General features: G+C 32.0%; 2 protein-coding genes across 10 annotated transcripts; both read right to left on the minus strand.

Annotated features, from left to right (window-relative positions):
- Nucleotides 1–1000: 1000 nt before the first annotated feature.
- LOC108467589 (uncharacterized) lies at nucleotides 1001–4455 on the minus strand. 7 transcript variants are annotated; one of them, XM_053018282.1, is made up of 5 exons: nucleotides 4236–4442; nucleotides 3312–3464; nucleotides 3163–3225; nucleotides 1881–3067; nucleotides 1001–1768 (listed from the first exon to the last, which is right to left on the minus strand). In XM_053018282.1, exons 4-5 carry the CDS (start codon nucleotides 3057–3059, stop codon nucleotides 1424–1426), a joined length of 1524 nt encoding a protein of 507 aa, XP_052874242.1. In that variant the 5' UTR covers nucleotides 3060–3067; nucleotides 3163–3225; nucleotides 3312–3464; nucleotides 4236–4442; the 3' UTR covers nucleotides 1001–1423. The 7 variants fall into 7 exon arrangements, with proteins under 7 accessions (XP_052874242.1, XP_052874243.1, XP_017623769.1 ...); XM_053018283.1 differs by lacking the exon at nucleotides 4236–4442 and adding an exon at nucleotides 4029–4222 and having other exon boundaries at nucleotides 3163–3199; XM_017768280.2 differs by having other exon boundaries at nucleotides 1881–3199; nucleotides 4236–4455.
- Nucleotides 4456–8101: 3646 nt separating this feature from the next.
- On the minus strand, nucleotides 8102–13190 carry LOC108467797 (uncharacterized). Of its 3 annotated transcripts, none has more exons than XM_017768575.2 (8): nucleotides 12695–13190; nucleotides 11926–12001; nucleotides 11103–11825; nucleotides 10792–10926; nucleotides 10621–10704; nucleotides 10091–10150; nucleotides 9901–9987; nucleotides 8102–9023 (listed from the first exon to the last, which is right to left on the minus strand). In XM_017768575.2, the coding sequence occupies exons 1-8, from the start codon at nucleotides 12730–12732 to the stop codon at nucleotides 8844–8846; spliced, it is 1383 nt and encodes a 460-aa protein (XP_017624064.1). In that variant the 5' UTR covers nucleotides 12733–13190; the 3' UTR covers nucleotides 8102–8843. The 3 variants fall into 3 exon arrangements, with proteins under 3 accessions (XP_017624064.1, XP_017624060.1, XP_017624061.1); XM_017768571.2 differs by having other exon boundaries at nucleotides 8587–9023; nucleotides 11926–11988; nucleotides 12695–13189; XM_017768572.2 differs by lacking the exon at nucleotides 8102–9023 and adding an exon at nucleotides 9177–9410 and having other exon boundaries at nucleotides 11926–11988; nucleotides 12695–13188.
- Nucleotides 13191–13391: the final 201 nt, after the last annotated feature.

Here is a 13391-nt window from a genome sequence, read left to right on the forward strand (position 1 = left end):
TGACAGCACATCAGACTAGACAAGCACTGATCGAGTTGTTGGCCAATCTATTGACTCTTCCATTCCTTATTAATCTTAACTGTCAAAATAGCGGAGAAGTCACAATCACTGTCTTCCATTTCAGAATCAGAATTCGTATCATCCTCCTCCACCGATAACGACCCATGAAACATGTCAAAAAACATCGGAGACTAAATGAGCATGTCTTTAAAAGACCAAGTGAAGGCCGCAGCTTGCGGTGTGCCTACGCCTTCAATCACGTTAATTTTCTTAGTACTACGCACTAGATGATCCTGTTTATCATATGAGAGTTTGTCAGTTTCCATCAGTTTAACAAAACTATTAGGAACCGAATTATATCGTTATATGACTTTAAATATATTGTCAAATAATAATTAATTCAAGTTTATTTTAAATAATTAATTCTTTGAATAGAAAATATATATATTTTTTTATCATAATTTCTTGTAAGCATCTTCAAATTAATATATGATATTTGCAGGTTTACCATGTTTATATTATGGCATTGCCAGCAATATTGCAGCTTCTCCTCTAATATCAATCTACCTTATAATTTCATGATTAAATTACTTAACCCATCCTTATAAAGTTGATAAGCAAATTAATTTTCTACAATAAACTATACATTTAACTTTAAAATAAAGTGGTAAAATTTTTAAATAGCCATAAACTTAATTTCCAGTTTTGTTTCTTTGGTAGATTGCATGGTTTCAAAATGATATGGTTGGATTATTACACATACCGACACACACCTTGTTGCAATTCATTTGGCTTGATGCTTGAAAAAATAATGTACTGAGCCATACTGATTTAACCATCATAAAGTCTGCAAAAACAAAACCCAGAATGGCAAACTTGGTTCTTATCTCTGACAAGTTTCCCAGCAGTGTTAAGTTTTACCACAAAATTTTCACATGTCCTGTAAGGGTAACAGTTATCTGGCAAAACAAGTCAAGAAACAATCTTAGAACAGGACTAGTTGCAGAAACAATTGAATTATTGAACTATTTTGAATTATTGAATATGAGGGTCAAAATGGATAAAATGGTCATATTATTAAGGATGTACAACACTTTTTTTTTCTTTATGAACTATGTTGGCTCTAAAAACATAGTAAACTGACTAAAAGAGCACTTTTCAGGTAAATTTTTCTATGATATACTATTACCTCACTAATTTTGCCTTGCTACCAAAGTTACAATATGAACGTTATGGTGTTTCTATCATAGAACGAATTGGTAGTGCAGTGAAGTTCTTGCTTGAGTGATCTAGCCATCGATTCGTGCAAGATAAGACATTTTGTATTTACCGTGGATCAATGCTGTTCTTAGTCAGAACATGGCAGAATGCCTGGAGAAGGATCAATAGGCCAGTTTTGATTCAACAAGGCATTGTTTCGGGCTTAGACACGAGCGATTGGTGAGAAAGGAGGGTTAATCACATAGGATGGTGGGATAGCTTCCACCTTCTTGCTGACTTTCTTTTTCTTCTTATTCTTCGTCTCTTCCTCCGTGACCGCTTTTATTAACGATTTCACTTCCTCCTCGATAAGCATTTTTAAGGAATTGTATTGTGATGAATGTTTGCCTTCTGTCTCCCCAGTAGAAGCAGCAGAGGTTTCTGTACAATGTAGAACTGCAACACAAATGGAAAACGCTTGTAATGTGGATAACTTTGCATGAAAATCGATTGCATACCCTCCTTCAATGGCCGTCATGGTCAACGCCGGTGTATTCTCTTTGGCACCCTACAAAGCAATTAGAAATATAAAAAATGAAGCAAATTGCTTTCCAACCATCTGTTTTTGAGGTAGATTCTGTATATTATCCACATTAGCATATGAGCAACTAAAATCTCACCTGATGAAAAAGTTGAAAAGGCTGCTCCTTATCCACTAGTAGTCGATCTTCTAAACAATTTAGACCAGGATTGCCAAAAACAACAAGGGGACAAGCCATGTCCCAGCCACCACAATCACAGCCTCCACCAATCCTCCACCTATCAAGTAGTGATGAAGGACCCCGAGTCCCAGCACACGGAAAGCCGTGATTTCCGGTTGGAATAACAACCTTCACCTTCTCTTGGCTCCTGCTGTCTTGTATTGTGCTTTTGCTTTCTTCAGTCATAGAGACATTGAGTGGGTTTAAGTGGTTCCTATCATCAGTTTTATCTCCTCTTCTGTATTTTAAGCTCTCTCTATTCTTAAATGGTACTTGAATGACTATGGCTGCTATTTCAAGGTTTGGATGCAATTTGGCAGGTGGTCCATTTATGAATTCAATCTCATCACTGTCACAAGCATGGTTTAAATGATCTTTAAGCGTCACCACATTAGAGCAGGCAGGGGCTTTATGAACATCAGTGGATCCAAGGACAGTAACACGTTGTTTAGCACGTGCGATATCATACAAAACAAACTCCGTAACCACAGAGTTGTCAACTTCCCCACCCTCCTTCATTTCTGAGCATAAACGGCTTGAAACTTGCATCTGGGCAATAATTGAAGCAGAATCTTTGCTACTATTATCACTTGGTCCTGATATACCAGCATTGGTTTTCTTTTTATTGCCAACAGAGTGAAAGGTATATACCCAATTGAAACCATTATTTGCCTTCAATGTTTTGGCTAGAAAAACATCTCCTGGTTCATTCATTGAGAACTCAAAAAAGGGTACCCCATGTTTAGCTCCCAACTTAAGACAACCATGTAGGTGAATCGGTGAGTGAACGTTGACTTTCTCGAAAAAGTCGAAATCCGATTCAGCATTATGCGAGAAGTCATGTAACAAAGATTTCCGACATGTCTTATTTCTTCTCGTATTTCCCATCACACTAGTATCAACATTGTCAGCATCCGTGACCGTGACATAACCCAAAGGACTCGGTGGAGACTTTGCTTTCACCAATGGATCCAACATTTTTCTAATAGGACTAAAGTTAGCCCTTGAGCTGGTCCTGGAGAATGAGTCACCTTCAAGCGGTTTGTGCGGATTACAAGCTGCGTCATCGTCGGGTTTAAATCCGAAACTAACGTCCATCTTGTTATCTGAACTTAGACAGAATTCAATGAAATCATCAGATGAACATGATTCCAAATAAGGGCTGCTAGAGGATGTTGAGTTCAAGTTCGAGCCGACATACATCACCAGATCTCTTCCTCGCTGCGAGCTTTCCTCTTCTGAATTACAAAGAGAATCAACAATTCTGAAGGAAAAAGAAGTGTCACTACCACAAGATAATTCAATTTTTCTCCTCCCCTTGACAGTGCTTGTACTTTTCATTTTCCTTACCTCTTCGGAGCTTCGATATATAGAATGGCTTCAACCGAGCATTACAACATGGTTTTCCCCTTCCGACATCGCTTTAAGACACGGAACAACAGTCTTCGGACTCAGATCAAACGTGAAGTTTTCCCTAAGTCTTCAATTCATACATTTACAGTCCTGCAAGAATGCAAAATCATATAAACAAAGATAACATCCTCATTAATACAGAAGAAAATAAACTTTCCCTAAATTAATTACAAGACAATGTTTCTGAAACAATTGAAGGGAAAAAAAAACAATTTTTAGTCTGTAAATTGAAAAATAAGACCTAATAATCAAGCAAAAAGCATTTTCCAGAACAAAACCAAAAATCTCTGGTCATAATTCATACACAAGCAAAACTGGTAGCCTTATAAATAAATAAAAATAAAAAAAAAAACTTTGTAAAAAAGCAAATGGCTGTGATCACATAAATAAAGCTAAAACCTTTGAGACAACCAGGAATCTCGTGATCTCTATAAGCATTCAGGAAAAAAAAAAACAGAGTAAAGTGACAGGGATAAAGGCATATACAGTTATTAAAGAAAAACACCAACTTTAGTTTCACTTGCATTCTAAGCCAACAAAAAGTAGGTAAAAGCTAGAAAAAAAAATGGGGATACCCCAATATAGATCATACAGAATTCAGAATTGAATTAAAAGAAGAACCTAAGAAATACTGTAATAAAATGCAAATCATACCCTTCAAACTCTTGAGCAAAACACCAAAAACCTTTGTTTAAACAAGAGTTGAGACATGTTCCTCAAAGGGTAATTGAAATTCTAAGAGAACCCAGCAAAACAGAGAAGTACAACAATGTGAAAGCAACAAGAACAGGGGAACAGTAACTAGGAAAAAGCGTAAGACACAAAAAGGTCGGAAATTTTGAAAGAGAAAACATGGCTTGCCTGTGTGATGGATTGTGCTAAGAAATTTGGAGGAGGGACAATGAGTTGTTCAGGTTTCTTCTGTTCATGTCTAGAAAAAAAGCAATCTTGTATGTTTCAAGTCATGATATGCGTGCTGGTTATGTCGTCGTCACTAGTCATTTTATGTGTTTATGTATGTCCTTTTTTCTTCTCTTTAGCTTGCCTTTTTCTCTTTTTTTTTTTCTCTTTTGGTCGGATACATGATAATAGGAAATGACAATAGTAGCCACAAATCATACAAGTCTCATTTCATTCCCATGGGTATTTTCGGTTTTTTCTACTTTTAGTCATTTCTTTTTTTTTTTAATCACAGTATCATTCATATTCTTTTACTGTTCCTATAAATTAATTTTTTCAAATTTCATGTCTACACTATTCAACAATATCATCTCTAAATTTTAAATACATTCTCCTTTAATTAAAAATTTTGATTATAAAAGAGAATATATAATCATATTTAGAATTAAATTTAAGTTCAAATAATATAAATTATAAATTTATTAAAATTTTATAAACAAATATAACATACGATCTATTATATCTAAATTATTATACTGAGTGGGATCCACTTACACGTTCATATTTTTACTTTTTACATATTTTTATAATTTTTTTATAATTGATATTTTAACAACTTCGAATGTTATGGTTCATTCATGTATATCATACATGTTAAGTTTGAAATAAAAATATTAACTATTTGTTTTATGTCAAAAAAATTTAAATCGTCAAATATATATTAATATAAACAATATTTTAGACTAATATAATAGAGATATTAGATTGACTCAAAATTTTACATACATAATAAATATAATTAAATTGATAAATTTAATAACTAAATTAAAAAATATTAACCATAAAAAAATCATTCTAAAACTAACAACGGGAGTAAGTGGTTGTCTTCGTTATTATAATATAACTTTACATAAAATATTAATCTTATAAATCATTCATTAGCAAACCCTAGAGATAATAATGTCCTAAATAGTAAAATGGTGATGAAGTTACATTAAATTTTGGAACCACTTTTTTAATGGTGATGAAGTTTGCATGAGAGTAGACAAAAGGGTTTATTATTTTTGAGACTTGAACTTTTGTTTTAAGTTAATTATTTTTATATTGAGTTTAACTTTATTAAGAAAATATCATAAATTAATTTGGACTCAAAAATTTTAAGATTCGATGTTAAAATAATTTCCGAATTTAGAAATCAATTTGAACAAAAAAAGTTGAGACATTAATATAGAATACATCAATCCTAAAACAGATGGATGAAGGATTAGAGAGACTCCCATTGTATCATGCAATGGGACCTAAGAAATGTAGTAAAATCAAATGAATGTGTTATAGACATTGAAGCCTCTTAAATTGAATTAGCAAAATCAATCAATTTTATTAGTTGTTGGTAAATTAAGGAGAAGATGCTAAAAAAGGACATGTTAGTGTAAGGTAATTAAGACCCAATTGGGATGATTTAACTCTATTCTAATATTCATCTTCATATGAAAGAGTGGTTAGATGAAAATTATTATGAAAAGAGGAAAGTGAGATTTCTCATGTGGGACAAGCATTTTTGTGGGCCTTTTTTGCTACAATTGTTCTAAGCATTTAACTTTATATGCATGTGGCTGGTTAGGTGGGTGGGAATGTATTATTATTATTATTATTATATGTTTTGGCACATTAAAACAAAAGGTTTTTAGGTATTAATAAATAAAAATTAAGTCTTCAATTCTTTTAAAAAACAACACCATTGTAAAAGTATATATGTACCCTTACATAGAAGCTTTTACCACTTAAAACTAAAGCCGTGTAGAAGATAAAAACAACAGGAATAATAGCTTTTGGTGAAATTAAACTTGTTTTAATAAATTATAAATAAGGATAAACAAAAACTTACTAAGAAAGAAAGTTAATTATGAAAATATGGAAAAAAAATTTAAGATAATAATATCATGCAAAATGAAAGTAATATAATCAATAAAATGTTAAACCTTCTCAATTAATAATAATTAAGATTAGATTGTAAACCACATGAATTTATTAAATAAAATAAATTCTAATTTTACCTTAAAACAAAATACATAAGAAATTGCATATAACTTAAAATATAAAATCAATTTAATTAGGGATGAGTAAGTAAATTAGATTTAATAAATTAATAAATTAATTATAAATAGGTCATATTAGATGGATATTGAAATTTGTCTTTATGTTTCGTTTTGAATGACGTCAATCATTATCTTTTAAGAATATGGATAAATTTATTATTTGATTTGTATATGCTACTAAAATTTAAATTTTATTTAATTTTGCCATTAAATTTATTTTTAAATAAAATTTTACCATTAGATATTAATTTTAATGATTTGAAAACAAAATTTAATGAAAAAAGTATCATTTCAAATATTTTGTTTAAATAGCCAACATTAAGTTATTTAATAATAGGAAGACCTAAGAAATTTTAAAATATATATAAAAATGAATGTTTTGTTTTGTTTTTATTAATAACAGTTTTATTAAAATTTAATATTATGCTAATTAATAAATATTTTAATTACTTAAATAAATATTTTATTAAATTTAATTTAAATTAAAATTTAATAAAAATTAAACTTTAATTTTATAATTTAATGAAACAAAAGTAAAGTGACAAAATTCAATATCGAAATAAAGTGATAAATTTACCTTTAATTTTAAAATATAATAACAAGTATCAATAGTGATAAATTTTAATTTTTATCGAAAAAATAGTGACAAATTTACATAATAACCCGTTATAAATTCTTGAACCTAAATTTAAAATTTAATGGATAAACTTTAAAATTAATGGCGAGAATCATTAAGAGATCGGAGGCCATGCCCTTAAAGTGATAGATTTTAATTTAGATCCTTTATAATTTTTAAAATTTTAAATTAATAACGATTAAATTATATTTTGACTCTCAAAATGATAAACATTTAATTTAATCTTTTAAAAATTAAAAAGTATAGACTATTAAAATAATAAAATTACATTTTACTAATGTAAAATATATAACATAATTTAGACCCAAAAAGAATTTTCTAGCTCTGCCAATTCTTAAAATAATTACAAAAATAATTACATTATATAATGAGGATAAACCTATATCTTTAAGAGTAAAATGATAAAAATATTAAAATAAAATTAATATAAAAGTAACATTCCCTTGAAAATTCTGTATCTCTTCAAGAAAGAGGTATTGACAAGAAAAAATATTAACTCCCTATTTTGAAATTTGAACACCATTGTAAGATTATTGTATCGAAGTCATCAAAGTCCAATATATATATATATATATATATATATATATATATATTACTATCTCAAAAATACGAGATTCTAAAGAACCAAACATATCCTTGTAATTATTTATAAATAGTAATATTAATAAAATAGTAAAGTTCATCGCGTAAATGAGCATATTATAATAAATTCCATTCATCGCCCTGATATAACTTATACTTTCGAAAATATGTTCTGCACATTTTAACCATAATATATTTTTGAGATATAATAAATTCAACTTTTAATATTTACATTTTCTTTTAGAAGTTGAATTTTTTAAAAATATTGATTTATATTTTAATGATTAAAATATTAAAATTTTAATTAAACAATTCACACTCATATTTTATTTTTGAATAATTTTATAATTGAGAAATTTATCATTATAATATACAAAACAAATAATACCATATGGACTCATAAAAGATTCTTATTCTACTTAAAATTTCGTTAAAAAATACAATATCACTCTTTCTTATAAACTAGGGATCAAATATAATTTTAAAATATCTTTTAAAAGTTAATAATCAAATTTAATTTTAAAAAATACAAATTAAATTGAGAAAAAAACAAAATAGATGAACATTATTCCTGTGAATGTTTCCAAATATACACATTTACCCTACTGGAAGCTGCTGCTGGTTTACGTCTCCTATTTATTCACTTCCAAAATTTTCAATTATGCCTTCAAGATGGAGTGGTTAGATATTTCTAATCTAAGATTAACATGGCTACCTGCAAGAGCCAATAAGTTGGAATAACTTTTAATAGCTAAAACGAAAATGGAATCTCTTCTCTTGCTATAAAAGTAGCATTAACTACTACAGCTGGGCAACCACCCATACAAAACATGGCCGCCATATTAATCCTTTCAAAAAAAGATTGATGGCGTAGGCGCCAGCCTACGCAACCACACTCCATTATGTTAGCCAACCCTTTACTTCAGATGGCTCTAGCCACGTTTCTTGGCAAAGTTGCTTAAAAATAACCGGTCAGAAGAAAATGGTGAAAATAATCTTATGGCTCAAAATGGGGGTCTAAATTGATTTTTGTACATTGTGCTACTATATATTCAGTACCTTGAAAAAAAATACTGGTTAATTCGACTTGTTTCAGCATAGATCAATAATAATTCTTTGCTGAAACCTCAATGTTATATCCTAACCTTCATGTGGATGTAATGTATATGCCTATGTACTCTGGGTTTTAACCATCACTAGGTCGCCATTCAACTGTACAAATGGTCAATTTTGTTCCTAACCGTAGTGATTTTCCTACTCTACCTTCACTGCAGATTCTGACTCACGGAGACTAACTAGCTTCTCTGAATTTTTCAGGCTTAGCTGTGGCTGATCACACCTTACCGGCAACTTTGGCAGTGAGGGCTCTATTGTAAGTGAAGCAGCCTCATCTCTAGAAGCATACCAGGAATGTCCACAAGCACCACATTCCAACTGTATCGAGAATGGATGTTCAAAGAATGTTAATGGTTAAAAATGGAAATTATATGACGTATATTAAACAAAAAAACCATATATACCATGCTTAGGTTCTTAAACTGCAATATGTTTTTCAGTGCATAGTAAATAGTACTAAGCTGCACGCAGTTGCCTCTAAATATCATAATAGATAACATGGTCTGTTTTCAATAATGTCAAGGCCAACAAACCCGAGACTTACTAGGAATTCCAGTCCTAACTCAAAATACTCATCCTTGAAGTTAAATTATATGTTAGCGATTCCATATATAACATTCATCCTTGATTCATAATTGCCATCTTGAACTTTTCTTCACAAGTCTGAGAGTCTATTCCTCTCCATCACCCCTGACATACAATTATCTGTTTTGATGCACATTATGCGCTTTATAAATGTCATATATCATCAAATTTTTAAACAGAAACATAGATATTGATGGATGAAGGATGCATGTCTATATCCAATTCATATTACAATAAACAATAATAATATCTGGCAAGTTGCAAGTCCGATATATTAGCTGTGCCTACATTTTGCCCTAATAAAAGATAACTTGTACCTAAAAATAGTCTTCTTGTTCAACATGGTTAGAAAACCTTTTTTGTCATTGGCTTGAAAAATTGTATAAAACTCAATGCATGCAGACAAACCCACAAATAAGTATGCATGAACCAGAGTATTGACTATATCTAGCATAGATCAATGTCTGTACTAAGCACTTTCACATTAACGTCTCTTTTACATAAACAAGTTCAATTATCTGAGCAAGTACACATCTGGCTAGGCAAGGAACATGAAGTTTTATTTTAAATAGTAAGAGTGACTTCATGAAAGAAGAAAATATGAGATCACCTGGTAACGGTCTCCATGTCCTGCTTGGATGATGTCCCTTAGACCAACTTTAAATTCCATGCATCTTGAGCATCGAGCATCAGTCATCTGCTTTCACGATAGTAGAACAACCGGCGAGCATACGTCAGCCACAATAACAAAAAGGTCATTAAATTCTATGCTTAAACAAAATTAGGAAGAGAGAGGTGACCTGCATGCGCTCTGACTCATCAGGCTCTTTTTTGGCCGTCTCTTCTGCAGTTAAACCCTCCTAGAGTTGAAATTGTTAGTATATATTTTTCCACTCACAGAAAACCAAAATCCTAGTGTCATAGATGCAATAAAATGGTGCGGAATAATAGTTAAATGCCATTGTTCTAAATAATTTTAAATAAATAAACACCTTAAAACTTAATGGCAATGATAATTACTAACAAGTCAACATAAAACTATTAATAAGATTATGTGTATAAAAGAAGACTTCTATAGCCACGGGCCACCACATCTATGCAGACAAGATCATGTCAAAATTCTACTCTCCCACAAAAGGTATATTTTATCACATTTTCCATTCTAAATTAATGAGAAAACAACTCCTAATAGATGACCAATTTTTATTTCATGTGTTCAAGAGTCATCAGATTCAACACATTAGACATTTCAACCTACATAAGGTTTCTATCACTCTCTCAAACAAACAGGAAAGAAGAGAAGCCTACACCTAACAGACTCAGACTGTACCTTTAACTCATTTGGCGACATGTTCAGTATTGTTGAAGGTTCTAATTCTCCATTTAGTAAACGACGAGCTAGAAATGCATTGTTCTGCCAAAAAGAAACAAAAATTAACATCATCCTAAATGCAAATAAGGCAAGACAGCTATAGAGATTTATAAGCATAAAGCCCTCTACCTTAAGATTGAACTCAAGCTGCCGTAACTTCTGGTTATACTTCTGGAAATCAGAACAAAGTGCATCATGTGAGGCCTTCTCAAGGGCAGTGATAGCAGGAACAGCAGCATCTGGCCATGTAAAAGATTTGCTGCTCTGCAAAGCAAGAGAGACAATAAATATTGTGCAAAACATAGAATCTCATCAATTAATAACACCTATACTTTTGTTTAGTAAATAACACCTATTCTTGTTAATCATAAATTGGGAAAAGATAAAGATATTCCTACTATAGAAACTAATTATAGGCCAAAAAGGAAATCACTGCACACATTTGAACTCTTCTCTTGAGATCCATTAGCAATTCTTGGACTCTTAATGTCTCTTTCACGTTCCAAGCCATCAGGACAACTACACATGTACTGAACTCCTTGAAGAAGCCTGGTCATCCACTTATCACGATGGGTTTCTCCAGTTAGCACCTTAGCTTTCGACAAAATTGTGTAATATTCATTGGTATTACTTGGACAGCTTCCAGGTGTTTCAGCTTTCAAACTTTGATTAGACCTGGTACTTCCTTCATCATTCCTGGTAACATCAAGGGGTGAAATGTTCTTTTTTCTGAGAGTTCTTTTTGCCTTCAACTGCTCTTCCTGATCAAAAACTGCAGCAGTAGAATCAAACTCAAGGTCAGGAAGGTCTCTCAATCGCGATAAAGTTTTCTGAACAAGAAGATCAATCTCATGCTGTTTATTATCCTCATAATCTTTATCAGTCAGCTTCCAAAGCTTCCGTTCCACTGTGTCATAGACATTCTGCACAATAAAACCTGGATGCTCTTTACGGTTTGGAATTTGCTTGTGTATGGGAACAAAGTGCACCACACACTTGTGCATCACGGATTCTGCTGGAACCTCATCACGGTGGAAGCTATAGAAAAGTTCCCTTGTATCATTTAATGGCCAGCTTCGACCGCCTTTTTTCTCAGCCTCTTCAGGGCGATAAAACCACTGCCCGGTAACCATAATGCTCCCATCTTTAGTCTGACTAATGTCCTATCAATATTTAAAAGCTCCATTATTTGCGAAGGAATATGACTAAAAACTCTTTTGGAAATAAAGAAACTGTACCTGTAATAGAAGGCAATCTAATTACCTTAATGATAGCCACATAAGGCTTTTGCTTTGTATCTTCAGGAACTAAAAGAACCGGATCCTCCTGTAAACCAACACTAGTAAACACAAACAATAATGCAAAAATGCAAAGGTATAAATCAGAAAAATAGACCATGTATGGGCACAAATAACTAATACCGAGTTCCAGAATACTAGCAACCACAATAAAACAGAGCACAACAAAAATAAACCGAATGAATCTTCAGTAACTACTCAAAGCAGCTTCACAAGTTATTATTTAGAAAATAAAAAAGTCCAAATCCACCAAACACACACACACACAATAATAATCCGTCAATCAGTTATCAGTCTTCACGAACTTGGGAAAACAGACACAAATGACAAAACCAAACATCCATAAACCAAAAATATACCCTTCGGTTCTCCCAGCTACAACTGAAAATAATATAATATCAAAATCACCATAAACAAATATTAAAACCAAGCACCCTTTCCTTTGAACTATTAAAATTTAAAAACGAACCTCGAGCAAGCACGAAAAATGCATTAAGAACATTCAAATATCCTAACGGATCATATAATTGTCCAACAACCAACAAATCAGATCATAAATCCCTATATCCAAAACCCAATACATTAAAAATCCTAAAACCCACAAAACATAGCAAACAAAAATCAGCAAAAAACCAGAAGCCAGATAAAAGAAATCACTAAACTCAAAACACTTAAAAAGCCATTCCAAGAAATAAAGCCTTGAAAAAAAACCCTTAATGCAAATAAGAACTTACGAGATCATATCGATTGCCATCAAACTCAAAACTCTCATAATGACTCCTCCTCCCTCTCCCTTTCCCAGAAACCCTAACGACTTTCCCTATCGGCTTGGCATCCTCCTGAATTCCCTCTTCCTCCGGCTCTTCTTCTTCTTCCTCGTCTTGCTTCTTCTTCTTCTTCCTCTTATTGGATTCCATCTGCTCATCATCCTCTTCATCGTCTTCGTCTTGTAACTTCATTTTCTTCCTCTTCCTTTCTGGTCTCTTATCTTCGGACCGAGACCGTCTGCGAGTCATCGGTACTTCATCCTCGTCGTCGCTAGTGGACACCTGAGCAACCCTTCTGTTCCTCATTACGTAACAGGGCTTGTGACTTTCACCTGTTCTTTTTTCTTTCTTTCAAGTGGATTTTCAAACGACGATTATTAGTGGGAAAATTTGGAAATAAAGGAGATTGGAAACACGCCCGCCACACCCAAGTGTTTGTACTCTTTTTGAGGTATATATATAGGACTAAATGTTTTTTATTATTGGAATTGGGTTTGTTTTTATATTATATTACCATTATGCCATTTCCACTTGTTTCTAGATTCTTCCACAGCCAAAAAGAAATATCTCTAGCAAGTAACAATGACTAACACATCCCCTATTAAAGAAATAATGAGTGAGACATGGAATTCACATGTTATAGGTTCTGCTGCCTTTTCTTTTA

This window comes from Gossypium arboreum, chromosome 8, assembly GCF_025698485.1.
Source record: "Gossypium arboreum isolate Shixiya-1 chromosome 8, ASM2569848v2, whole genome shotgun sequence".
NCBI lineage: Eukaryota > Viridiplantae > Streptophyta > Magnoliopsida > Malvales > Malvaceae > Gossypium > Gossypium arboreum.